The following is a 27,134-nucleotide window of genomic DNA, read 5'->3' on the forward strand; positions in this document are numbered from 1 at the left end:
TTTGAGATCTGCATGAACCAGGACAATCACTCAAATTTTCCCAAAGATGTAGAGTTTTGAACAAGGTGTTTTGGAGAAAAATCAAACTCTTGTCCAACAATTCCAAGGTCAGACATCAATGGCCATTAGCTATGAACTTGAAAAAGTTGTTTTAGTCAGCAGCAAGTTGGAGACAACGTAACATTTCCACCTCAAGTTGCCAATAAGACCTAAAAAAGTTAGTACTTGTTGCTATTGGCTTTTTTGAGAAAAAGTTGCTAGAGAGAATTTGCAAAATATACTGACTAAGTTGCTAAATTGGCAAATATGGTGTGGAATACAATATAGAGATGATCTGGATGTCGATTGGACATCCAATGCACAGGTTACACAAAAAGAGCGTTATTACATGATTCTTATTGCTGTTTCAACAACCGTTAGAAGACTGCAGTATCTCGTCATGATAGCATCATCACAGATCAAAGACATTCCTCCAGCCACTGTGTAAATTGTGCAGATTAAGACCTCTTACTCCACTAAACTGTTCGCTGTGAGATTATTTCAAGACATTTCGTGTTTATTTTCTGTGGAAGTCCAGTTCTAAAACATGGTAATGTTATGGTACAGGACACCACAGCTGATTTTGGTTGTGCATCCATGTGGCCGAATGGCTTCCAAAACTTCTTACTTACTTACTATCCCTCCTATGGTGAAGCTATAGATAAGTGGTGTCTTGATTTTGTTCTCAGTCCCTTCATTTGCAACAATAGGAATTTTTACAGTGAAGAAATTCCTCATGAGTTAACCTCCTGTGTTCACAATAAACTAATAAAACAAAACAAAACTGATTTATCCCAGAAACTCTTCATCAGGATGGGGAATTGTCATGTTACCAAAACTTGTGTGTATGCTGTTCAAGCAAAGTCTCATTTTGAAACTATTCAAATACTTTGGATTGCATTGATGTCAACCTACCACTTGAGGGCAGCATATACCTGTAGTCTCCCTAAATGTGATTTAAACGGTAAGAGTGCAGTATCAACTGTGTTTGCGTTTTAAACTTGTTTTTTCCCCTTTTTTCATCTGTAAGAACATCAAAAACAAAAACAACAGGGGGCGTGTATCTTTTAAAGTATGTGACTTGTCAGATGAAGTAAAATCCTAAAATGTGGGTATAATTATGTTGTGGCCTGAAGCATGCAGGTTTTTTTTTTTTTTTCCTTTTTTCAAAGATTGGTGTTTAAGGCTGATTTATGGTTCCGCGTAAAATCGACGCAGGGCCTACGGCGTAAGGTACGCGGCGACTCACATCGTACGTTGCGCGTCGCCGCGTACCCTACGTCGTAGGCTCTGCGTCGATTTAACGCGGAACCATAATTCAGGCTTTATGCCGCGTTCCATTTGTCCTCGGAAGTGGGGATTTCCCAGTCCCAGTTGGATTTTTCAACTGGAACGCCCCTCGAAGTGGGATTTCCCACTGGGAAAGTGGGAGAGTCTTCACCACCCCCGAGTTACCATTCCAAGATGGCTGCCCCGGTTGTAAACAGTAGAAGAGAGCTCTGTAAAAATTCGTAGCACTTCATTCTAGTTTTGGTCACACTAAATCAGTCGTGTACAAGTATTGTTCGGCATATATATGCTGCTATAGTGTAATTTACATGTTTCATGTGGTATATGCGAACTACAAACTTGTTTTCCTACTTTGTAACTGGAACGCTGATAACTCGGCTGTGACGTCATTCCCAGTTCCGAGTTCCGACTTCCGAGGTAAATGGAACGCAGCAATAGTCGGGCTCTCGGTTGACGTATTAAAGTGAATGAAGCGCTGCGAGAAGTGGATTGTTCTCCTCTGGACTCTCGGAAATCTGACTGGGCGACTCAAGACCGCAGAGAACAACCGGATCCCCGAGAGTTGGCACTTATCACAGGTCAAACAAACATATTCTGTGACACATTTCTGCAGCGCTGCAGTGGGAGGACACTAACAAACTGTAATGCTGAAATATGAGAGAACAGAACCGGGGCGGGTGAAGGCACATGGGAGAGGACTTGCCGTATATTCTGGGCTGTAAAAAGGAGGAAAAATGTGCTGAAGAGATGATTACAACAACTTTGATTCCCGGCGGCGAAGCTCTGCACACCTATCACTCCAGGCAACACAAATGGACTGATAGACGGAGAGGACTGTAGAGCCGAACTGTTACACTTCATCCTACAGTTTCATCAGACTTTGGAGAGACAGCGTCATTCACAAGGGGAGCTGATATCCACAAAGGAACTCGGTTCCTGAAGCCAAAATGTTCCGGCTGACTCTGGCAGCTTTGGGTCTTTTGTGGAGCATTTTCATTTGCAACATGAGCACAAGTTGTGCGCAAGAAAGACAGTAAGTAGCCTTGTGTTGCATGTGGTGGCTGCGTCCCGTGATGCAAGACTGCAAGTTTCACATGTTATTGCTATTGTAATGGAAGATGAGATCTGAATCTGCACAGCAATCTCAAGTAGCTTTTAGTTTGTGTGTGTGTGTGTGTGTGTGTGTGTGTGTGTGTGTGTGTGTGTGTGTGTGTGTGTGTGTGTGTGTGTGTGTGTGTGTGTGTGTGTGTGTGTGTGTGTGTGTGTGTGTGTGTGTGTGTGTGTGTGTGTGTGTGTGTGTGTGTGTGTGTGTGTGTGTGTGTGTGTGTGTATAGACTGGACACATGTTTTTTTCAGGTTCAGGTAGGAGTGTATGATCCCATGGTGTGACTTCTTCATTTCTCATTGCAACCAAATATTACATTAGAATGATATAATTTGGATCAATTTATATTATTTATTAGATATAAAAAAGAACATTGTTTGGTTGTCATTTTATATTTGGATATGAGCAGAGAGAGGACTTTATTAGTACTTTTTTATATTTATGTCATTTTTCACCTAGTTGAATACGTGTGTGTGTGTGTGTGTGTGTGTGTGTCTGTCTGCTCTCTGAACTTTGTCATTCCCAGTATGTGATCATAGACACTGACATGTCTTAGCACCTTTCCATTTACCCTATGAACAGACTTCATTCACTGTTTGTTAGTGACCTGCACTGCTTTTCTTCCGGTTGCCCATGGTTTAATTATACCATAAGAAAATAGCAGATGTAAATTACACAACTTCTAGGTTTTCAGTGTCTTCCCAGGTTCAGGCTCATTCAGCATGAGTGTTAAACAACTTTTAAGTTTTAAGCATTCATCACAAGGGTCACATTAGATTCCCCCATTTAAATACTGACTTATTTGTCAAGTGACAAAACTCCCCAAAAAAAAAAAGAAAAACACTGAGGGAAAGTTTACAAAACCAAAAGGCTGAAAACATGAAATCATGTGACTGGTTTCATCTACAAAGGAGGGCACAAATCCTTCTTAGGCACTGAGCAGCTATTAACTCTCAGAGGATAAAAGTTGCCCTAAAAGAATGGGAGCCAGCGTAGAGTGAGCCATGTGACTGAAAAGATCCATTCTCATCCCAGAGCTAGTCATAGAGCCTAGTCATTTTTTTCACATTATCTCTCTTCTATGAAGTCTTATTTTTCAGGGATTTTCTCATGACTTTCTCACAGGAACTTCAGTTGCCTCTGGCTATAATGCTGTAGTCCTGTAATACCAACCACCTGATCCTTCTCTCATGCATGCAATTGGGTTTGCGCTCAGGGATTTACTCACCCCTAATTTATGTGATCTTCAGCGAGACTTTTATATAGAAAGGCTGGAATCAGTGGGTCAAGACAGAATGGGTCAAACAATAAGATATTTTAGGTACATGCTCTGGTTTAAGTGTGCCCATCAGTCATAAATGATGTACTGTTGTATTGGGATGTGCATTACATAAACAATATATTTACAAATGGAGCCTGACTAGAATCTGGATCTGAAAAAGGAAAAACAATCAGATATTAATAGATTAGCCTAATATTATTTGTTACTACATCCATATGTAATTTTACAGGATAATTTAAAAAGTGTGATAGATTTTTGTTACTTTGACCCTGAACAGGATGGAATAAGAAAATAATTATATATAGAGATTGTTAACATTATAGAGGGAATAAACACATACAAAACACAACAAGGCATTTAAATACAGCTGAAAATAAAAACAGTGAATTAAATGATCCCTCTTGGCATTACAAATCAATACTCTGACTGCTGCATTTTGGATCTGGCGAGGAATTGTCTAGACATACAGGAAGAATGGCACTGCAGTTGTTGAGCCAACGTGTGATGAATGTGAGAATAGTTTTTCAGTGTTGGTGTTGGAAAAGATTGGACTGATTTTGGTAACACTACATGAGTTAAAAAGGTTGCTGCAGAGACATGCTTAACATGTGAGTTAAGAGACAGCAATGACTAGCTAAAAATCACCTCAAGATTTTTCACAGTAGTCCCAAAGTCAAAGTATTCCCATCCTGAGTGACGATGTAGTCAGATGAGGAATCTGGCATTTTTAGTGCCAAAAGCAATGGCTGTTTTGAAGCGATACGCCACATACTGCATTTACAAGTTAACAGTATGCACTGCATACTAGTTTAGTGTGTAGTATGCCACAGTAAAAACTAGTATGTTACAGCCCAAATGGGAGACAACCATGTGACAAAATTCCATATCTTGTATACGAGGTGGACTGGTCACAGATCTTTGTTGTTTTTTGTTTTCCAGAAGCAGCAAACCATCCAAATACTTCTCACATACTGCAGATTGCATAATTATTTGCACTTTGCATACATGTGTACTACATTCTAGAAGAAAAAAAAATTAGTATAGTATAATTATGTTTTTTGGGGGTTTTAAGTTACCAAAATATTAATGTATCCCAGACAAGCCTACAGTTTCCGAAAGTACTTAAGTACCGGGTACTTACCATTAAGTTTGGAGTACATAGAGGTTACATCATTTACTTGGAAAAACTGGAATTTGTCAGATAAGTTTAATGCCGGTAATCATCAAGTTTAAGATCTGCAGATATTTTAATCATGGTTAGAGTTAATGCTGCTTTTTCAATTTAGAAATGTATTTCACAAGCTAGAGAAGGAGTTGAGTCATTCAACTTTCAGAGGATCTCATGTCTAACCAAGAGAGTCACCAATTCAGCCACCGTCTCAGCGGCTAACTATCAAACCTCTGTTGTGTAACAGACATATACATTTCATTCTTACTCATATGTTACATGCATCCATTGCACCGAAACAATGCAGAGACAACTGGACTGGAGAGCTTTTTACCTCATTCCGTCATCTCTTCAGCATCTTACAGTATCCGATCAGATAATCTTGACTCCTGATGAGAAACTACAAAAACCTCAACAAAACCCAAAGCAACTGCCTATCTTTGTCTAAATTGTGGCAGTGTTTGCATAATTATACATTTATTGAAACGTTAATAACTGTGCTTTGTATAGTAAGAAATACAATCTGTAAAAATGAGATTGTTTGGATGGCATTCATGGGTGGTCTAAAGTGGTTTAATTTCCTATCAAAATAAAGGAAAAAAACTCAAAACTGTGATTGAAATCATTCAGTTCCTACAAATTTGGTATTCTAGAAAGCCGAAACTCCCTGAGGTTTTCATTGCCTTTACCTTAAAAGTCTGAATATGGGTGTACTCTAGATATAGGAAGTTTGATCACAGAGAAGTCAATCCCCTCCAGTGGGTCACCTGCCTCGGTGTGCTAGCTGCCAGCTGGAGCAGCAGCACTTTTGGTTGCTCTCTAGTCTCAGTGTGGTAAAGCCTTGAAGAGGCAGTAGCTGATGCAGTTGCTGAGTGACGCACACGTTCCCACCTTGTTGAGTAAAAAGTCACAGCAGCAGTTTATCATACACCAGAACACTAATTCCACTAATCCACTAATTCCCTGCCAACAATCTTAGCGTTGTCCCTTTTACTGCTCCAAAGACTGTGCACCACCGTCTGCTCAGCTGTGATGCGTACGCTTCTATACAGTATGTACTGCCAAGAGTGTTGGGAGTGTTAAAAACAATGCAGTCAGAGATGCTCCACCGGTAAAACTATGCGATGACACCATTTCCAAAGTATCCCAAACATCTTAAACTGGACCACCTTTTTGGGTAGTGCACAGATGCTAATATATACCTGTAATATGCCAACATTGTCTTGTAATATTGCTAAGAATAATAGCTAACTGTATTCTCCCACAGATGACCCTTAAATAACTGTGCTGACAATAGTTGTTCTGAACATACGAGAAAATGTGCAACTCTACCATTGTTATAATAGAGATCTTGATCCTTTGTAGCAGATTACATTTTTTCTCATTTTCTCATTTTCTCATCTGTCATTTTTTCTTGGAAATTTCCCCTCTGTGGGACTATTAAAGGATTTCTTATCTTATCTTATCTCATTCAAATTAAACTTTAGTTTGTCCTTGTGCTTAAATAGTTAATAAGCACCACCTTTGTTTAATAAAATAGCAGAGGTTTCACACACACATGCAGAAAATTATTTGACATGTGTTAGCCGGAGAAAATTGACAGAGTGCTTTTCTCATTGTGTAGATTAGGTTGCAATTTTATCTTAGAAACAAGAATAGTAAGGTGTACTTATGCACCACCTCAGTTTATCTCTCTCTCTCTCTTTTTGACCTCTGACCCCCTTTTTCCCATCTTGCCTCCTTTTTTAATGAATCTCTTTGTTTCTCCGTTCTCCTGCTCTCCCGCCAGGGGTTACCTGGTCGCCGCCCCCTCGGTGTTCCGAGCGGGTGTTGAGGAGAGTGTGAGTGTAACCATCTTCAATGCAAAAGCAGAAACACCCGTCCAGGTGCAGCTGTCGGTGAAGGGACAGACAGTCGCCCACAGTCACAGCTCAGTGTTCGGTGAGGACCAATTCTTAATCTAAGGTTAGAATGGCAAATTGAGCCACAAGATCCCTTGTTTGTGTGATTTATTCAAAGGATGTGGAATTACACAGATGCACATGCTGGTAAAAACATACACATACAAACATGCAGAGGGAGAGCCTTATTGGCCTGATCTCCCACAACTATGTTCCTCATCAACCATGGTTTTCATGCTCTTTGAGTGGAGGAATCATTTCAGCCCGTACCACCATCTTTTCCGTGTAAACAGTCTGTGATTTGTTTGACAGCACTATTAACTGATGGTGCTAGCTCTGCACACAATAGCCTGGATACGCTTGCAGCTGCATTTCCTACTGAAGACCTCCAGGAAAACTCAGCAGGACTTTTAGCTGCTCTCATAGATCCAGAATAAATGACAGGAATGTGGAAGTGATAAGGGTATGAAAAAAAACACCATCTGATGCTGATTCTCTATTTCTGTTGGTTTTTAGATAAAGGAACCATCAAACTGAAGGTGAGTCTGAAAGTGTGCGTCACAGTTTGTATTTGTTTCTTGGCAGTTGTGACAGCTGCACAGTAGTGAGATCCCCTTGTCCATTATGTGAACATTCCTCAGCCATAGTGCAAATCAACACTAACATTATTTTGTAATGCAACATCTGTCTCTGCTCATTCAATGGGAGTAAGGTAACAGCCTCAATATAATATGCAACAGCTGTTGATGCACACGTATGATGCGCTGCCCCTGAAGGCTGGAACAGATCACTGTAGCGTGCACAACTCCATTCTTCGCCTCTGTCTCTCCAAAGCCCCCCACCCTTAACCTCGGCACTTATGAATAATGGTCTCTGTAAAGCGCTCTGGGTGCCTTGAAGAGCGCTATATAAAACCAAACCATTATTATTATTATTATCTCCACACTCATTTTGCTAACACTGTTATGTTTAATAGACTGTGTTTTAGCCTCCGCCTGGCCTTTTAATGTTGTTTGTTTGTCACTCTGCAGCCTCTATTTTCTCAGAAATGATCAAATAGATTAAATCTAGGAAAGCGTACGAAACTGTGTGTCATCACGGAAACCTTGAATTGAGATTTCAATCCTAAATTACTTTCTTTTCTAAAAAAAAATCAAGAGTGATCACTTTTGAGTTTGCTTGTATCCTTGGTTTCCCCAGGTTCCCTCTGGGCTCAGAGGTCAGGCCCATCTGAAGGTGTGGGGGAACCGTCACCTGACAGAGGGAGGTTACATTTTCCACAACTACACTACCGTCACCGTGGAGAGCAAGGGCACCGCTGTCTTCATCCAGACTGACAAACCCATCTACAAACCCAAACATAAAGGTTCCCTCATAGTGCAGCTGGTAGTTAATCAGTTAATCACAGAGAACTGCAGAGAAAATAGGCATTTTTTAAGAATGTTTATGACAGAATACTACCCAGTTACTGAAAATGATACAGTGGCCATGTACATGCTTGGCTTGAACTGGAATATTGACAAAGATATGCTTTGTTTGTATGATACATGTTTATAATATTGAGGTTCTAATCAATTTTATGTCAACCAAAACCAAGAAAGTTGGGACAGTGTGAAAAAGGTTGATCTAAAATAAATAAATAAAAAAAAACGTCTTACAACTAATTTGACTTTTACAGTAACAGTACAGTAGTAGGTCAGGTCTGCAGGTGGGCTACTCAGACTGTGGTTTTGCATTATTTTGTTGTAAAATACATATTATTTTCTCTGAAAAGGACATTTTCCCTGAAGGCAGTGTGTCCTCACACTTGTCTGCATTAATGCTATAATCACAGAAGTCTATACAGTATGAACCTTGTCAAGGACAATGATACGACCCTTTACCATCACAGAGCCCGGCTTTTGGATTTATTTCTTAAGAACAGTCCAGAAGGTCCTGTTTTCCTCTTTTGTTCAAAGGACACGGTATTAATTTCTCCCAGAGAAGCTCTGGATTACTGATTTGTCTGACCACAGAGTTAACACAAGCGTCCGTTTCCACACGTTAAAGTTCTAAGTGTTATTTGGGAATGTAGCTTCATACGGAAGTGTTTAACAAATGTTTCCTCCTGTAATCCTAGCTTATTGGGTTTTATCAGCTATTGACCAAAGACGTCTCTATGTGTTGCTGTCTGAGGGATCAGCGGTCATGGATGTCCAACTTAAGCTTGTGCTCTTGCTTGTCATGCATGGATATTTCTCCAGATTCCCAGAATCCTTTAATTATTGTTAATTCTTATATGAATATTTAATTATTTATTCAAGTTACATTCTAGTCCTAAATTGCACTCATTCCAACTTTTTATGAATGTGTTTCAGGACTTAAATGCAGAAAGTATTTTGGATTTATACAGACTGCAGTGCAATAAGTAATTCAAAGTCAATGTAGATATTACTGAATTTTTGATTTCTTTTAGATTTTCCTTTTTTCATCCCAACTTTCGGTCTGATTCATGGTCACAGCAAAGCTTCCAACGCATAAAAATAATATAAACATGTCATTTAGTGTCTGATTACCGGTAATTGATTTTTTACTGTGTGCATGAAAATGTCTATGATCTAAGTATGCATGTATTATCTTTACAATAGTGTGTTTCTTTTTTGTCTTCAGTGTTCATCAATGTTTACACAGTCTCACCTGACTTGAGGCCAGTGAATGACAAGGTAATTCTAATTCTGAGTCGTGTCAAACCCAAAACAAATTTTTATCTGTAACCTGTATTGCAGAAAATATAAATTCTAATATAAAATTTTAGTAAATACAAGTAACTCGATCCATTAATTTTCATTTTGTATCCGATTTGAATTAGCACGGCATAATTTTAACAAGAACGTATTTTAAATAGTAGTATAACAAAGATCAACCTAGTTTGCCCTGGGCGCAGACTTGTACAGTAACTTGTTTACAGCGGCCAAGTTCTAGCATTTATCTTGGAATGTTTGCAGTGGCTCCAAATACACTGTGTTACTTTTCAGACATAGAGTTTTTTGATGTTTGCAGTTATTAAAGTCAGTCGCAGGTAAAGGGCATGACTCACGTTCACAGGTAGATGATTGTTGGATGAGGACAAGGGGAGCTGAGTGAAGCCCTGAGAGGATGCATGGACTTCTCTTTTGGCTTCATAGTTTTTAGTCTGATGTATACAGTATTGTACTTATCTCCCTAATCTTCTCATTTTACTTTTGCAGATTGAGGCATACATTTTGGTGAGTGGAGACTGACGGGACCACCCAGGGTTGGCAGAGCCTCATCTGGGAGGGGGACAGTGGCAATTTTACTTCCCAGCTTGGTTGGAGATTACAGAGCAGAAGTCAGAGCAGTTCACTTAGATAACAGGGTGCTCTTAGGAACAGCATGAGGATAAACAACATGAAAAGAACCTCTTCTCTTCTCTTCTCTTCTCTTCTCTTCTCTTCTCTTCTCTTCTCTTCTCTTCTCTTCTCTTCTCTTCTCTTCTCTTCTCTTCTCTTCTCTTCTCTTCTTTCGCACAGAGTTCAGAGAGGCCTATGCAAAAGTAAAAGCTTGCAACAAGCACATACAGTCAAAGCTTTTTACACAAAGTCTTCGTTTCACCTGTTAGGAGAGCTTGGACGGCCATTGCACTGGCCAAAATGTGTGTCCTACTGTAAAGTGAAGTTCAAAGACTACTCAACCCCGTATAGTTGTTACAGTATATGTCTGCTGGGATAGACTCCAGCTTCCTGAGACTTAATAATAAAGTAGACTTGCATGTTGAAATAATAGCATGGACTGAAAGACAAAACGCTTACAAAAAGGTGAAAAGCACTTAGTTGTGATATTCTAATTGAATCTTTCAGGATCCAAAAGGATCCAGGATGGTCCAGTGGAAGGAACTTCCATCTGTCTGCTGTGGTAAACCACCTCTCATCTAAAATATTCACATCATCATTGTTCATGCTTAACGTTTAATTACTGTCATTTAGAGAACTATATCTTTGTGATGTATTCATATTAAATCTGTTTAATGATATTTATTCCATTTTGGGCATGATAAGAAGGTTGAAATTATATTAAGATTATGCAATTCAGTCTACTATTGTAATTTTTATATAAAGAGTGTAGAGTACAGGGTGATACAGTATATGGCTGCTCACCAGTATGTTTCTGTGTATCAGTACCAGTATATGTCTGTGTATCAGCATGAAGCACACACGGAACATGTTAAACCAGATTTCTTTCTCTCTTAGGGATTGTGAATATGAGTTTTCCTCTGTCCGACCAGCCTGTGTTTGGAGAGTGGTTTATCTTTGTAGAGGTCCAGGGCCACACCTACAACAAGTCGTTTGACGTGCAGAAATACGGTGAGGACACACACAGACACAACTATATATATATATATATATATATATATATATATATATATATATATATATATATATATATATGTACATATATATGTACATATGGATATGAATGGAATGTATGTACATATTCCTGTATTAAAGCCCTTTTGATGTGTTTTTACACATTAGGTTCTTTAAATTACTTTGTTCAGTGGTTAATGTAAGACTTATATCTAATTTTCTTTTTACAACAAGTCTCATTTACAGTATATCAGGTGACTATGGAAACCACCCTTCACCTGAACAGAGAGAGACTACTTCAAGTTAATTATGATTAATGTTTTAGAGATGCTCTACTTAAATCTGAGCAGATGTGGGATATTTTATAAGTACAGAAAAAAACAACCCATATGCATGCGAGATGTATGCGAAAGTGAAACATGGTCTGCTCCTTTCCTCACAGTTATGCCCAAGTTTGAGCTGGTGATCGATCCACCACGTTACATCCGTGATCTCAGCTCATGTGAGCAGGCCAGCGTCACAGCCAGGTAAGTCAGTGCTACAAGGTAAAGGAATAGACAAAAATAAAATAAATGAAGTTTCTTAAGGGTGTGTTTGGGCCGTGTGATTGCGTTTCGCTCGTCAGCGTCAATGCATCTCTGTTTGTTTTGTCCGTCATAGCCTAGCATTAATTGTTATGGGCCTTTGTGTTGTGTAAATTCAATTCAATACCTTTTCTTTGTTAAGCTCTGACAAGGTATTGTTGTGCAGGTATATCTTTGGGAAACCAGTGACAGGAAAGTTGACTGTGAATATGACGGTAAATGGGGTTGGTTACTACCGCCATGAGATGGGCCATCCTGTTATCAAAACTCTGGAGGTACGTTTTTTTTTTACACCAAACACGTAGGTAGTGTGATGCTGAATATTATACTGACATCATAAGTGATAAAAAATAAGTTCATTTTGACTCATTCTTTATTGTGTTCTCTTAATTCTTATGTGGAAATACTCAAAATGATGCACTGCTCTCAGCCTACATACATGTCTCCTGTTGGCAGATCAAGGGCTCTGCAAATTTCAGCCTGTGTGTTAAGGAGATGATGCCTGTGGATGTGGCTGATCACTTCAGGGGGACAGTCAGCATTTGGGCATCTGTGGCCAGCATTGACGGGAGCAGGCAAACCACGTTTGATGATTCCACAGCAGTTCACAAACAGCTCATTGACATCAAGTATTCAAAGGAGACACGCAAGCAGTTCAAGCCTGGTCTACCCTACAAAGGAAAGGTGAGGCTCCCTGCATAACACATTTCATATACAACATTTGACAGCTAATGATAAATTAGGTGATGACTGATGAGTTATTGAGCCTGTCATCTGTGTATTCTTTTTAATGTTTTTCTTACTTTGGTTGTCACCTCCGGCCTGTAGATCGAGGTTACCTATCCTGATGGAAGCCCAGCTGACGGGGTGAGGGTGCGAGTTAAAGCAGAGCTGACTCCTAAGGACAATGTCTACACCAGTGAACTGATCTCCAAGGATGGCCAAGCCACCTTTGAGATCCCCTCCATCCCTACAGCTGCTCAGTATGTCTGGCTTGAGGTCAGTGAAGGAGTAGCAGCTGCTTCACCTGAGGAGTTGTGAGAAAAACATTTGGTCATTTGTTTTAGAATTTGTTGTTTTTGCGTTTGCACAGACCAAGGTGATGTCAATTGATGGGAAGACCGTGGGAGACCAGTACTTACCGAGCTACCTGTCAATAAGTAGTTGGTACTCTCCAAGTAGGTGTCACGTCCAGATCCAGAGCCCCAGTGCCCCTCTCAAAGTACGGTTTACTTTTTTTGGGGGGGCCAAAATTTGGGAAAATCTGTGAATTTGAAATATACTTCACCATCTGGTTCCTTTTGGTTCAGTCTGGTCTGAAGTATCCTAAATACATTCATGAAGTTGTATTTGTATCCTTCTGTGTGTACAGGTTGGCCAGGAAGCCGAAGTGGCCCTTAAATCCACATGTCCATGTAACTTCACCTTACACTACGAGGTGGCATCCAGGGGAAACATCGTCCTCTCAGGGAAACAGCCAGCCAACCTGACGGCCTCGCACCGAGAAAAGAGGGCGACAGTCATCTTTGATAAGAACGTCCACGCCACCCAACTCCCTCCTTCTGCCTCTGGAAGTGTGTGAAGATGTTTCATGTTATTACAGCTATAACAATACCTTGTCAGATGGATAAAAACTCTGGCTTTATGCACATGCAGCATGCCTAAATCGTTAAAAAGGCCCTTGTTTAATGTGATAATGCTAACAGAAGTGAAGGATTACTCCACGGCCCCTCAGCACCAGAGTAATGTGTCAATCCATTTTTTTTTTTTTGTCATCCCTCCCACAGGTGTTGCAGATGTTTCCTCACAGACGGAGATGGACAGCTGTCTGTCTTATTTACGTTTCCCTGTAAGTCACAGCATGGCGCCCATCAGCCGGCTGCTGGTGTACTACGTGAGACAAAACGGCGAGGGTGTCACAGATAGTCTGCAGATTTCTGTGCAGCCTGAGTTTGAGAACCAGGTAATTATTGTTGTAATAATTTGAAATAATTTGAGAGATTTGTTTATTGATTTTGAGGTGGGGCTATGTCACACACTTCTGGGTCGCTAGCATCTTACCTGGTCTTAGTTTGGAGAATCAGAGAGGAATTCTGACAGCCAGCGACATTACCAGCTAATCAGAATAACGGCCATACCCCAAAACAACTCATACCTCAACAAAATGTCATAGCAGTTCACGAGTACACTGTTGTTGAAACAGTATATTTGTAACATTTGAGTATGAAACACAGTTACACAGGTCTGTCTTGCAATATGAATTGTTTTCCGATTAAGAAAATGTAGTGACAAAGTAAATTAAGCTTATGTCTGGTACAAAATCCACATATAATGTTGATTTAACTGGACGAATATTTATAAGGTTTGAATCGTTTAAGAGGGTGAAAATTGGCGACTCATTCTGAGTTGCTGTTGGCGTAGCTTCCCATCAAAATTCTTTCCCCGATTCTCCCAACTGAGAGCACCATGACTGCTGTCCATTGCAGGTAAGACTCCTCCTAATACTGCTCCTAACCACCTCACATAACCCCACATCAAAACAGCTGGAATATCCCTTTAAAAGCTGCAGAAAGGGTGGACTCTGTGTATACATTTCGGAGCTAATCCCAAGTGTCAGAATCAGAATCAGAATCAGAAAGGGGGTTTATTGCCAAGTTTGTTAACACACACAAGGAATTTGTTGTGGTGATTGGTGCAATACTACGACGGAGTATTAGGGCCAAACTAAGACAAAAGAAATTGGAAATTACGAGAATAAAGTCATAATATAATGAGAATAAAGTCGTAAAATTACGAGAATAAAGTCGTAATGTTGCGAGAATAAAGTCGTAATAGAATAAAGTCGTAATATTATGAGAATAAAGTCGTAATATTACGAGAATAAAGTCGTAAAATTACGAGAATAAAGTCGTAACATTACGAGAATAAAGTCGTAACATTACGAGAATAAAGTCGTAATGTTGCGAGAATAAAGTCGTAATATTATGAGAATATAATTTATGAGAACTCTAACAGGAAGAGCTTCTTCTCCCTGTGTTAAAATGAGGAATATTGAGCATCTTGTGAAGTTATATTTATATGTTTATAATATATTACGACTTTATTCTCGTAATATTATGACTTTATTCTCGTAATTTTACGACTTTATTCTCGTAATATTATGACTTTATTCTCGTAATTTTACGACTTTATTCTCGTAATATTATGACTTTATTCTCGTAATTTTACGACTTTATTCTCATTTCATTATGACTTTATTTTCGTAATTTCCTTTTTTTGTTTTTTTTGCCCTAATACTCCGTCGTACAATACAGTAAAAATAAAAATAAAAATATAAAAGCAAACAAATATATGGAGATAAACTAAGAGATAGAATAAAGTAAAATGTATAACAGAAATAAACAGAAATGTACAATATGAGGATTAAAAAGTGCCGAATATGAATCTTTACAAAAAGTGACGTAGGATGACAGATGTATAAATGTATAAACAGAAATGAACAGTATAGACATAAATGTATACTGTTCATTTCTGTTTATACATTTTATCTGTCACCTGTCAACTGAGAGCACCATGACTGCTGTCCACCGCAGGTCCTCCTAATACTGCTCCTAACCACTTCACGTAACCCCACATCAAAACAGCTGGAATATCCCTTTAAAAGCTGCAGAAAGGGTGGACTCTGTGTATACATTTCGGAGCTAATCCCAAGTGTCCATGCACCAGGCATTACAGCACAGTGTAATGTCTGTAAACAAACAGCTGTGTTGGGCTGAGAGTGCTCCCTAGTTCCTGCCTGAATTAGGTGGAGTTAACTCCCAGAAGTATTTACAGCTCTCTGGTATGCCCTTACAACATTGTGTATGTGTGTGTGTGTGTGTGTGTGTGTGTGTGTGTGTGTGTGTGTGTGTGTGTGTGTGTGTGTGTGTGTGTGTGTGTGTGTGTGTGTGTGTGTGTGTGTGTGTGTGTGTGTGTGTGGGTGTGTGTGTGTGTGTGTGTGCTGGAGGAGGGGGTTGCACGGGAAGGACAAGACAGCGGCCATGCAGGCAGATAAGTGGGGTCATGACAGGAGAGGATGACAGGTTACAGAATGGTGAAAGGAGGGCAGCGGAACAGATTAACACAGCTAATTTGTGACTGTGTGCTGTTGAAAAAATAGTGTTGATGTGTGAAAGTTTATTGCTCACTTTTACATCCCTCCCTCTTTTAAACACTGTGGTTTTCTGCTCTCTTCTGCCGTTTCCAAGGATTTCTTCCGACTTAAAACTATTAGCTAAAAGATGACACAGAAGTCGCCACTGAAGCGACACTGCCTGAAATTGTGTTGAAATGATTTAGTCATTTACATTCTTAATTCACAAGAGCTAATATAGTTTGTTGGGAAGGCATTGTTAGGTCAGAAGAGTCTCATGAAGGTATGATTTAGTTATATAGTTTTGTTGTGTTGCAGGTGTCCGTCTCTTTGTCGTCTAATCAGTCCATGCCAGGGGACCCAGTGACCCTGCGTGTCCGGGCTGAGAAGGGCTCCTGTGTTTGCGTTGCCGCTGTGGATAAGAGTCTGTACCTGTTAAAACCTGACTTTCAGCTGAGTCCTGACAAGGTTTGTCATGCTCATAGATTATTTCACAAGAAGTATTGTATTCTGTAGCATTAGCTGTCGATGTTTGAGACTTTTGATGAGCTGCCGATGTTCAAGACCTTTTGTAATCTCCTTACAAGGAATCTATGACTCTGAGCTCCAGTTTGTGGTGATCATGTACAAGTCCTTGTATGGATGTGTTTTTACCGTGCAGGTGTTTAAGGAGCTGGCAGAATTTGATGTTTCAGATGTCTTCGGCATTCCTAAAGATGATGGACACTTCTGGTGGCCTGGCCTGTCGTCAAAGAGACGCAGACGCTCCTCTGTGTTCCCATGGCACTGGGACATCACTAAGGATGCTCGCTTTGCTTTCGCAGTGAGAATACACACTTGATTAAAGAGCCCACGAGGAGGTGAAATGCCTCGGAGTGTCTGCATGTTCACGTCTCTGTATGTTTAATGCAGGAAACAGGGCTGGTGGTGATGACGGATATGGTGAGTTTAAATCACCGGCAGAGCGGCGGCATGTACACGGATGAGGCTGTTCCTGCCTTTCAGCCACACACCTCCACCTTAGTGGCTGCCACACACCCCCGCCCCACAAGCAGGTAGCCACAATCTCTACACTTTGGTGATATGTTGACCTATGACCGTAGGGCTTCACATGCATTTAAGTCAAAAGTACATTTTAAGGATTTGGTTTTATTCTGGTCAGATTAAAAAAAAAGGTTTGTTGAGCATCCTATAATAACTATTTCATGTTCCATCTTATTCTCTTCTTTCTCTACCACCTTAGCCTTCAGACCCTGACAGATCATGACACACATGATGGCTGTCTTCAGATTTTCTTGGTTTTCTGTTAACACCTTTGAGAGATTTCTTAACAAGAGATCTATAGTTTAGCCAAGTGAAGAGTTAATGGACATTTTTTATTGTTATTTATTTTTGTGCCTTGTTTTATTAACAGTTGGCACCTAATGTTTCTAATTACTAATTAATTGTTTTTCTTATTCTGATTACTCAAAGTAAGGAATAAAGGAGAAAAGGAGTCCAAGGCACTCTTCTTGTGGAAAAATATAAAAAGCCTTTATTGAAACATGGCTAATTAATATAAAAACACATCTCTTCACTTAAGGAATAAAGGATTTTGTACAGTATGGTATTGTTGACGAGTTTTTTGTAAATATCTGTAAGTCAATAGCTCAAAGACTAAAACTACTGATGCACTTTTAAACTAACTAAACTAAACAGAAATAACCAAGAAAACTGAAACACCAAAAAGAATAAAAACTATTACCGGTACACAAATTCAAAACTATTATAACCACGACTGCAAGTCGATTAAAAACTTGCGTAACTGATGTCTAATTCTGACAAAGTTTGGCTCCCAATAACCTTTCTAATGAATATAAAAGTAAACTGAAAAACAATCTGAAAATACAACCATCAGCAGCTGTTTTTAGTTAAAACTGCAGAGTGTAAGAGAGAGTGCAAATTTAGTTGCTAATGCTTTTTTAATCGGCTGTGTAATGTATTCAACTACTGACGTTTCTATTTTAGGGCGTTCTTTTAAAATCGTGGTCTTGAATATAGTAGATAAGTTAGTTAATGTTAAACGGAAGGAAACAAGTTGCTGTTATTGAGGGAAAATGTAATTCAATCCTTCACTGGAGCATGTGCACTTTACTGAAAACAGTGAATTTGAAAACAAGCTCATAAGATCCTAGATGGGTATTATCACTTCAAGAGCCCAAAAATGATCTCTCACTTAGTGTATTTATTGTCTTTGGGTTTGACTGGGCGCTCTGGAATGAGTAAAACATAAGCAAAGATCAACATGACACAAGAAATGACCTTTTGTTTGTCTGTATTTTAGACAAAAATGCATCTCACTGTAGTGATTAACATTAAACACATGATGTCATTTAGAATACTTTTGATATCAAATTTTCCAGCTGTGAAAATGAACTGATGTCGGCCTGTGTTTTTGTTGTAGAGCGGAGAGTCGGAGACGCACATTTTTCCCAGAGACGTGGGTGTGGCACTGCCTCAATGTTAGGTATTTAGCAAGTATTTGTCTTGCATTTACATGTTCATACCTGTGGCTAGATATCTTTTCATGAGATTTAGTCACAATTGAAGCAACGTTGCATGCGAGAAAACTGATGATCTATCATGTGGCAAAATCCAGCATTACTCTCTCTGGGTGAAGGTGCCTAATTTATTCTTGGAACACACTGTTACTTTCTCAAGAACTCCTTTGATTTATTTTCAGCCAGTATAAATAAATTGCCCATGGATTTCCATACGCTGGATTCCTATGGATGGGATTTCAGCTCTCTCTAATTTCCTGTGAAGTCCAAAGCTCAGATTTTTCTGGTTTTTTAAAGTGGACTTTGGGCAAGATTGATCAAAAGGAAGGGTGTAATGCAGTTCTTGCAGTTTATTATGGCCTGAAATGTATTTGCCAAGACCAACTTGAAATATGTGCTGCCAAGAATGACCTCAGCCCATTTGATTCAGAGCAGCAGAGTGGGTCAACACCTGACTGTCCCTCACATTTATCCATTTTAGAGTGTTTGATGTCGTTATATTGGTGCAGATGTTGACACAGGTGTTAGCAACATAAAAATCATTTTCCATGTTTCATCAAGGCAGGTTTTGTAGAAGATTCCTTTTCATCAACGTATTGAGTACATCCGTGAAATGTTGCCACAGCCTTCTGGTTGTGTTTTGCAACATGGTTTGCTAATCAAATTGCTTGTGAATGTGTCATTGACAGCTCTGACACGGGGGAAGCTGACCTGCAGCTGGACCTGCCGGATTCCATCACCACCTGGGTCACGGAAGCTGTTGGCCTGTCTGAAGAGAAGGGATTGGGTTTAGCAAAGAGGGCAGAGCTTCGTACTTTCAAGCCCTTCTTTGTTGATTTTACGCTGCCCTACAGCTTAATCAGAGGGGAGCAGACCAAAGTTCCCCTCACCGTGTACAACTACCTGCCCACCTGTTCTGAGGTAAGTTGAGGAATGAGCGTGCATGCTTTCGGGTCGGGGGGCGGGGTCTGGGTTTTCTTGGCCACGATCACATCACCAAATAACGGATCACAATGAGGGATCTTCCACAAAGAGGGGTGAATGTGACTGCTTGCAATGTTTTCTTGTTTTCTGCAGGTAGAGAGCTGCTTGTCAGATGTCCTTGAGGTGGAATCAGTATATGTGGTTTGCTGAGGCCCTTGTAATAGAAGAGATACAAATGCTTGCCAGTATTTTGCTCTGAAAAGTGACCTGAAATAGCTATGAATTCCTTACAGAAGAAGAAATATAGCCAGTCTGTACTCTCCTTGGTCATGAGTGGAAGTCAATGAAAAATGCTGTACATCTGTAAATGAGCCAGAATATGATCAAACGTGGTATAATGTTAACATTTTCAGTTCATCACAGGGATAAGAAGATAATTCTCAGAAAGACAAGTGAGGAGGAAAAAATAGACAGTCTTTCTAGAGAGGAAGTATAAACAAACCTTTAGTAGTACCACATTGTGGAAAGACAGAAATGCAATACTATGTAAATAAAAGTCTTTTACACCCACTAAATACAGGAGTTTAAGATAAGATGCTTTATTAATTCATGCATAAGAAGACTACAGATAATAGGGAAGACAGAGAGTACATTCCATGAGCAGGAAACACACACAAATGTAAGGCATTTAGTAGAACTGGGTTGATATGAGTGATGTGATAAACAAGCAAAGGATTCTCATGGAATGTGGACGGGCTCAGGTGGGCCCACAGGGTTCAGAGAGGATGGAAATTCCAAAGGAAGTGCATGTTTGTGATGTCAAGATGTGATATTAGCTCAGGAAAATGTTTCAGCACTCCCTTTGAAGAACCCGCCAAACTCTATCCTGGCCTTAAAAGGGTCCAACCTGCACGCCATACAAATGACATCATGATGTTTGCAGATGAGCCAGTGAAATGGCCTGTGCGTGTGCTGCCCTGATGTCATGTTTGGTGAATATGCAAACCAGAATAGCCCTTCCTTTGATGTCCACCCCAGCAACATGTGATTCCTATATTTTCTGCTCCGGTATTTATGACTTGTGGCATGTGGATAAAGAACAGTTAAAAGATTCCTCTGCGTTACTGAGCCCTGTGAAAATTGGACGATGAGTGGAACTTAATCCTTCAGAGAGCCTGAGGAGCATGAGTAAGGCAGCATGGAAAATTTTGTAATGTGATTAAAAAATTTGCCCCGCTTTTTTAGAGCTTTGAGGAAACATGCTATATGAGGGAGGGCGTGCCCAGCGCGTATGATGTCATTAAAGGATGTCTTCTGACTTGCGTATTCCTCTTCTCTCCTTTCATAGGTTCATGTAAAAGTGTCAGTTGCAAAGGGCATCAAGTTTATTGGCCATCCTGGAAAGCACCACCTTACCAGAAAGAAGTGTGTTGCTCCCGGACAGGCTGCTCCCACCTCCATTGTGTTGTCCTTCACCGAACTGGGATCGGTTAACATCACAGGTACCCGCAGAGAGCAGTCAAATAACATCAGTCCTTCATTTATTGAAGAAGAATAAATTACGCCGTCATTAATGTTACAGAACAAACAGTTTTGCAAAAGGTGTAGAAAACATTTTATGCAATATTATAAGCTTTGTAGTCCTTGTCAATGTGGTGTGGGAGAAGTATTCAGAATGTTCATGATTATGTAAAAAAGACAGATCAGATTGTTTTGGATCATGGAAATGACATTATTTGAATTCTGCATGGCTTTAAAAAACAATAGGGGCCTCTCATCACGACATCGGGTCCCCTCGGTGTGATGCCTTCGCAAAAAGGCAAACTTCAAACGTCTCTGACTTAGAATAGCTCTGCCAGCCAAGAAGCTGAGCTGTGTGTGATCTGGTCACCCACTCAGGTTACAAACAGTCCCCTCCCAAGTGCATGTGAAAACAAAGTTGGCCAGCAGTGGGGGAGTAACCAGAGCTGCGCTGTGACACTCAGTGGCATGTTGATGAGTTTGCAGGTCATTGGCGGTCAATGGGCCCCCCATGGCCCCACTCATAGTTTCCTGGCCCCTTGTGTTTCCTTCTCACTACACACACACAAAGAGACGCCACTGGCACGGGGCCACATTTCCAATGTGCTCCCCATCAAGAGAACTGGGTGTCCCTCTGCAGACATGCTTGCCTTGTGTAGTGTACGTCCACAACTGCCATCGGTGAAAACGGAAAATTCAAGGTGTTAAAGTTGCTAGTTTTTGATGTCACCGAAATTTTGGATGCATTTTTATAATAAATTTGACATTTCTGAACATTATGAGCATCAGTAGCCTAGCAGCTTTTTGCCAGTCTTCCTTCAGCTTCAGTCTTCTGTTTCTTTAACCTGCACTTTTAGCATTCATGTTTGAATCTGTGCTGCATATAAATTCTTTCTGAGTGGATTAATTCTACAATATTTTCTGGTTCATCAAGCAGCCAGTGACTGGTTTGTGTTAACGCTGACATTCTGAGATATTGTAATATGAACAAACTGGAGGAAGGAAGTTCTGACCTTGTTCTGTACTCCCCTGACAGCTCGGGCCATTGCCTACAGTGCACCAAGCTGCTGTTCAGATGGTTTCCTGACAGGCAAAATGGGAAACGATTTGGACGACAGGAGGATCCCAACCGGCGTGGACTATGTCCGCAGGACCGTCCTGGTGGAGGTGAGAGGGTTGACATTCATCACTGGAAAGGAAATCCTGTCTTTATTTAATTGTATGATTATAACATTATATAAACTATATGGGTTCTGCTGTCCTATTTTCCCCTGAATATCAACTCTCCTTCTTGTCGTACTTGTAGCCAGAAGGCCTTCCCAGAGAATACACCTACAGTGTTTTCTTCTGTCCCAACGGTCAGTGAAAATGTTTGTTTCTAGTATTACTTGCCCACTGTCATTTTCCAGGCGTTAAACTTTTCAAAGCAAAGTGCATTTGGTGTTTTTATTCTTAGAGAGGATCCATATTTCCACTCCTAACAAGTACGAGTACCAGTATGTCAAAAAGCCGGCGAAGATGAGCCAGTTTGAGGTGGCGGTGAAGACCCACAACGATGCCCACATCGCCCTCTCCGCCAGCCCACATGACAGCGCAGAGATGCTTGAAATTGTCCTGGGTGGCAGGCAGAACACCCGCTCCTGGATTTCCTTAGGCAAGATGGGCGATGCACTCGTCAGCGCCTCTACACCCAGTATCCTGTCCTGGGATGAATTCCGCAGTTTTTGGATCAGCTGGAGGGGAGGATCGGTACAGGTAAGAGCCAGAAACTTTACAGTTTTAGTGTTCATCTAGTAATTGTGTGCTGAGATGCAATGAGGAAACCACTCAACAGACCACAGGCTCTGCCTTTAAGGAGAACTAGCTTCAACTTTACCTTCCTTCAAGGTAATGTTTAATAAGCCGATGTTGCTCAGTGAACCTTGACCTGGTGATCACATTCCAGTCATGGGCTCACTGCAGTCAAAGACCTGGCATGTGGCTCGCACCGTTCACCAACGGCAAAAACTAAAAACACTGTATTACATCCAAAAGCGGTTTCCGCGGGGTTTTAAAAAGTATTAAAAAGTGATAAATGAAAATTGCCAAATTTAAGGCCATTAAAAGTGTTAAATTCACTGTCAGAGGTATTTTTTTTTTTTCATGTTTTGTTTTTTTTGTTCATGTTTTGAATGCCCGCCAGTGTGCTGGAATTATCAGTATTTCACATTTTAAGCAGTCTATTTTATTGTCATTCACAAAGTGAAATAAATGTGAAACATCTGGTCAACATCAATGAGTCTAAATCTGTTCTGTATAGTGTTCTATAGGTCAAAATCTGTATTAATGTTAAAAGGTCCGTGATTAACACTTAACACTTAATGTTGTGACAGTTTTTAAAAAAATCTAAAGGTAGAGAAAAAGGTATTAAATTTAACATAAGGATTGCTGTATAAACCCTGATTTATTTGTTTGGGAGAAGTGCCCCGTTTGGATTGATCATCTTGATGTCTGCATGTTTTATGATTCAATGTAATTTCAATTCAATAAATTAAAAACTGTGTTCTCTATGTGTCTTTTCCGTGTTTATGTGCCTGTGTAACAGGTGCATGTATGTAAATCACACAGGCATTGCCAACTCAACTCTAAATGATCTGTAGCAGTTTTTTTTGGAAGTATAATCATGTATTATTAATCAGGCCTGAGGAGATGTAGGTTTACCTAAGAATAAAGTATATAAGGAAGTTTTTTTTGTCACCAGGTGGGCCATGGTTTGCATCCATCTAATGAGTCTGTCATCCTCCAGTGGGCAGGTCAAGTCCCAGGACAGGTTTGACCCTTTAATGCTGTCTATGTACAAGCTGCTACCAGCATTCTCTTTACAGGTTATTTTAAAATCTTGTTTTGTCTGTATTTTTGACTAGGTGCAACATATTGGCTTCTCGACAGGCTGGGGCTCAGTGGGGGAGTTTAAGATCTGGAAGAAGGAGGACTCTGATGACAACCACAGTGAGGCCTTTACGCTGGGGGTCCCACACAACATGGTCCCTGGATCAGAAAAGGCTACTGCATTTATGATTGGTAAACTACCCTCTGACCTGATGTTTATACGTCACAAGTCTTCATTTGAATATCACTGAAATAGTCTGGCAGTGTGAGTAGGCTGATGTGTCCTTGTATGTTATACCTGTGTCCTTGTAACAGGGGATGTCATGGGACCAACTCTTAATAACCTGGACAAGCTGCTGAGGCTTCCCTTTGGGTGTGGCGAGCAAAACATGATCCACTTTGCCCCTAACGTCTTTGTTCTGAAGTACTTGCAGAAGACCAGGCAGCTCACCCCTGAGGTTGAAAATGAAGCAACTGACTACCTGCTGCAAGGTAAAGAAGCCACGGCCAACCTCATTCTCTGAACTCAATAAGTTAGACACACACAAACATATTATTGTGAGGATGCACAGAGGGCTGTACCTTCATTTCTGTGACAAATTTGTATACACAATTTGTCATATTAAACTCCCTCTTCTGGATGAAACTGAATCAGTGATCCACATTCCTGACACTAAAATGAGGGGTCACTTCAGTGCAGATTTCATCCTCTATGGTGAGAGGATAGATAACATATTTACCAGATGATGCTGCATTCCCAAATATCCACTGATGAATATTGCATTAGCAAGTGGCTCTTAAAGAAATGAAAACAACAAAGTTGATTAAGCTCCTCAAGAGGGTGCAGAGACAGGTCAATGACAAGTCAATCACTTCTGTCCTGGAGGCATGCAAAGTGGCGTCATGCTGAGGGAACAGCAGGTAGATAATGGTAATTAATTGTAGTAAAATGTGCCTTTCATCATAGGTTTTGCATTGGGACCAGTGAATTTCGTGACTTAATTGCTTTAGTCCACCTGGAAAGTACTTGTGCGCCTGTTATTTGTTGATCATAAAGTGAATCCCTTAGAGTTACCAAGACTAGATATTTATCATACTCTCGATATTTTGCTCCCGCTGTCACTGGGATGGAAAATACATTTTCATCATGTATGTAAAAGAGATCTACACAAACCTTGAACTGCAAGTACATTCAAGAGGTTGTTTTTGAGGTGGTAAAGTCGACTCTAAAAGTGGCCACGCGGCATGAAGTGCAGCATTGCTTTTTAAAAATGTTATTAATTAACTAGTATTAATTAACAGTTCGGACCTTTCCAATTCCACAATTGCAGTGGAAGTCCCTTTGTCGGGTGGTGAGGGAGGGCATGTCCAGGCCGACTTGATATTTTTGTATACTGTATGTATTTTGGTGCGGCATGCACAGAGGAGTTGGATTAAGAACACGTGCGAGCAGCGAAGACAGTTTCCAGGTTAAGAGGTTAACAGACATGTTGTTTTAAACTAGATTTACACCACCTGTGAAATATAACCCCAGCTTCAGCTTCAGCTTTGTTTTGTTGCTGCTGCTTGATCTCCCACTGTAACAACATAGTGCTTCTCCAATATCGTAAATAAAATTAACTTTTGCTAACTTAGTAGACATTGAAATTATATTAATTATTTTTTGATAAGACGCAGTCTCTTCTTTTTTTTTATTTATTTTTTTAACATGTTTCTTTATTGGGTAATCCATGTAAATTATATTACACAATAAACATTTCTTTTAAAGGGTTCGACAGAATACCCCGTTTTATATTTTACCATACACATTCAAAAAAATAAATAAATAAATAACTAAATAAAATTTAAAAAAAATAAAAATAAATAAGGACACAAAACTTAACATAACAAACACCCCAAAACACACACACTGCAAAATACGTAATTATAAACAGGTCCCAAAGTAAGTACAGATTACCAATCAAACTCTGACTGAAGACAATAATAATAGGAAAAATAAAGTAATAAACTAAGATACAGGACACGCCAAACAGCAGCAACAAAAAAAGTAAAAAAAAAAAAAAAGATAAATAAATAAAAATTAAAATAAACTGACATAAGAGGAACCCTAAAAAAAATGAGACATGGTTAGCAATATCATACTTCTCTGTAATTAAGTTAAATCAGATTAAATTAATCTTCCAAGGATGCCAATCTCTTCTTAAGGGTACTTAATGGTAACCTACTAACTTTTGAACCTGTTTACATTCACTTTGACTCTTATCCAGGCTACCAGAGGCAGCTGACATACAAACGGCAGGATGGATCCTATAGTGCCTTTGGGGAAAGGGATTCCTCTGGGAGTATGTGGTGAGTCATTGATGTAGTTGTTCAAGTTCATACAACTCATACCATCCAAGATATGCTTAAATGGGGCGGTATTTTTTTTCAGCTTTATCTGGGACATAAGTTGCTGGAAAGGGCAGAGATGTTTTGATCAAAATCTGAGTTTGCAGTGCTCTAATGAATCTTTTCCTGTAGGGTAGAATGTTTACTTCATATTTTCAGGGTTGACAGGCACACTAAATAATCTCAGTATATCTCAAACTAAAAAAACCTCTCAGAGGGGAGCTCCTGTGCTTGTATTTTGAGGCCCGTGCACATTGTGCATTCCTCTGAATGATTTATGAGCTGAGGTGGGTATTTTGATATTTAATGGAGCTAACACTGTGAAACAGCAGGTTATATAAACGATAGTGAATCATAAACATACTGAGTAATTGGATCCCTGAGGCAGGAAAACTTGTCAGGATTTATTTGCTCTTAATCTGAGTTCATATCCGAGCCACTGAATGGACCCATGCTGCTTTGACCCCAGAAACAAGCGTTAAATGCCACTCTTGGAGACAGGGTTATAAGTTGTCTGGAGCCACGTCACCGAATGGCTATGTACCCACATGTTTAAATACATTTCTTAGAAAATAAAAGTGCTCCTAATGACTCACTACCTGGTTGTAATTGGTAATATTAAACTGCAACGGAAAGCATGAACTCTTCACCTGACTATGAGAGGATATGAGGATGTGACATGCAGCAGTTTGGAGTTTTCTTTGGCCATCAGAGCAGTAAGTGTGAGTTTCAGGCACAACGCAGATGGTGAACCTTCCATAAACTTTCATTTTGACACTTTATGAATCAATCAACAACACATTTGCATCCAAAACAAGTCCAGCTTTTGTTTTAGTTCCAGAGTTCATAAGTAGAGCAGTGCTTTTACTGCCTGCTTAAACTCACATGAAGTGCTGTGATAATGTTTCCCAGTATTTAAAAATGTACCGAAGTGGAAATTGACAGGATCTAAGAATCCTGAACGAAAGGCACCAGCTGGCATTAATGGTTTGGTGTATTCGCCAGCTTTGATGCCAGGGCTGTTAACA

General features: G+C 39.9%; 1 protein-coding gene across 5 annotated transcripts in view; it reads left to right on the forward strand.

Moving 5' to 3' along the window:
* The first annotated feature begins 1,798 nt into the window (after positions 1 to 1,798).
* The window catches only part of cpamd8 (C3 and PZP like alpha-2-macroglobulin domain containing 8), a 46,962-nt gene continuing 21,626 nt past the window's right edge, over positions 1,799 to 27,134 (forward strand). For all 5 annotated transcript variants that reach the window (XR_009783940.1, XR_009783939.1, XR_009783941.1 and 2 more), the window contains exons 1-28: positions 1,799 to 2,362; positions 6,674 to 6,825; positions 7,302 to 7,324; positions 7,986 to 8,151; positions 9,435 to 9,487; positions 10,013 to 10,030; positions 10,643 to 10,697; positions 11,033 to 11,146; positions 11,592 to 11,676; positions 11,900 to 12,008; positions 12,190 to 12,417; positions 12,562 to 12,732; positions 12,827 to 12,955; positions 13,106 to 13,307; positions 13,521 to 13,696; positions 16,184 to 16,333; positions 16,527 to 16,688; positions 16,778 to 16,920; positions 18,309 to 18,371; positions 19,095 to 19,326; positions 20,678 to 20,831; positions 21,887 to 22,017; positions 22,157 to 22,208; positions 22,307 to 22,605; positions 23,591 to 23,659; positions 23,754 to 23,910; positions 24,034 to 24,210; positions 25,986 to 26,067. Coding sequence is in view for 1 of the 5 variants with exons in the window: in XM_061738156.1 (XP_061594140.1) it covers positions 2,277 to 2,362; positions 6,674 to 6,825; positions 7,302 to 7,324; positions 7,986 to 8,151; positions 9,435 to 9,487; positions 10,013 to 10,030; positions 10,643 to 10,697; positions 11,033 to 11,146; positions 11,592 to 11,676; positions 11,900 to 12,008; positions 12,190 to 12,417; positions 12,562 to 12,732; positions 12,827 to 12,955; positions 13,106 to 13,307; positions 13,521 to 13,696; positions 16,184 to 16,333; positions 16,527 to 16,688; positions 16,778 to 16,920; positions 18,309 to 18,371; positions 19,095 to 19,326; positions 20,678 to 20,831; positions 21,887 to 22,017; positions 22,157 to 22,208; positions 22,307 to 22,605; positions 23,591 to 23,659; positions 23,754 to 23,910; positions 24,034 to 24,210; positions 25,986 to 26,067 (3,638 nt within the window). In the remaining 4 variants the exon portion in view is untranslated. The remainder of the gene's footprint in view (positions 2,363 to 6,673; positions 6,826 to 7,301; positions 7,325 to 7,985; positions 8,152 to 9,434; positions 9,488 to 10,012; positions 10,031 to 10,642; positions 10,698 to 11,032; positions 11,147 to 11,591; positions 11,677 to 11,899; positions 12,009 to 12,189; positions 12,418 to 12,561; positions 12,733 to 12,826; positions 12,956 to 13,105; positions 13,308 to 13,520; positions 13,697 to 16,183; positions 16,334 to 16,526; positions 16,689 to 16,777; positions 16,921 to 18,308; positions 18,372 to 19,094; positions 19,327 to 20,677; positions 20,832 to 21,886; positions 22,018 to 22,156; positions 22,209 to 22,306; positions 22,606 to 23,590; positions 23,660 to 23,753; positions 23,911 to 24,033; positions 24,211 to 25,985; positions 26,068 to 27,134) is intronic.

This window comes from Cololabis saira, chromosome 13, assembly GCF_033807715.1.
Source record: "Cololabis saira isolate AMF1-May2022 chromosome 13, fColSai1.1, whole genome shotgun sequence".
Classification (NCBI taxonomy): domain Eukaryota; kingdom Metazoa; phylum Chordata; class Actinopteri; order Beloniformes; family Belonidae; genus Cololabis; species Cololabis saira.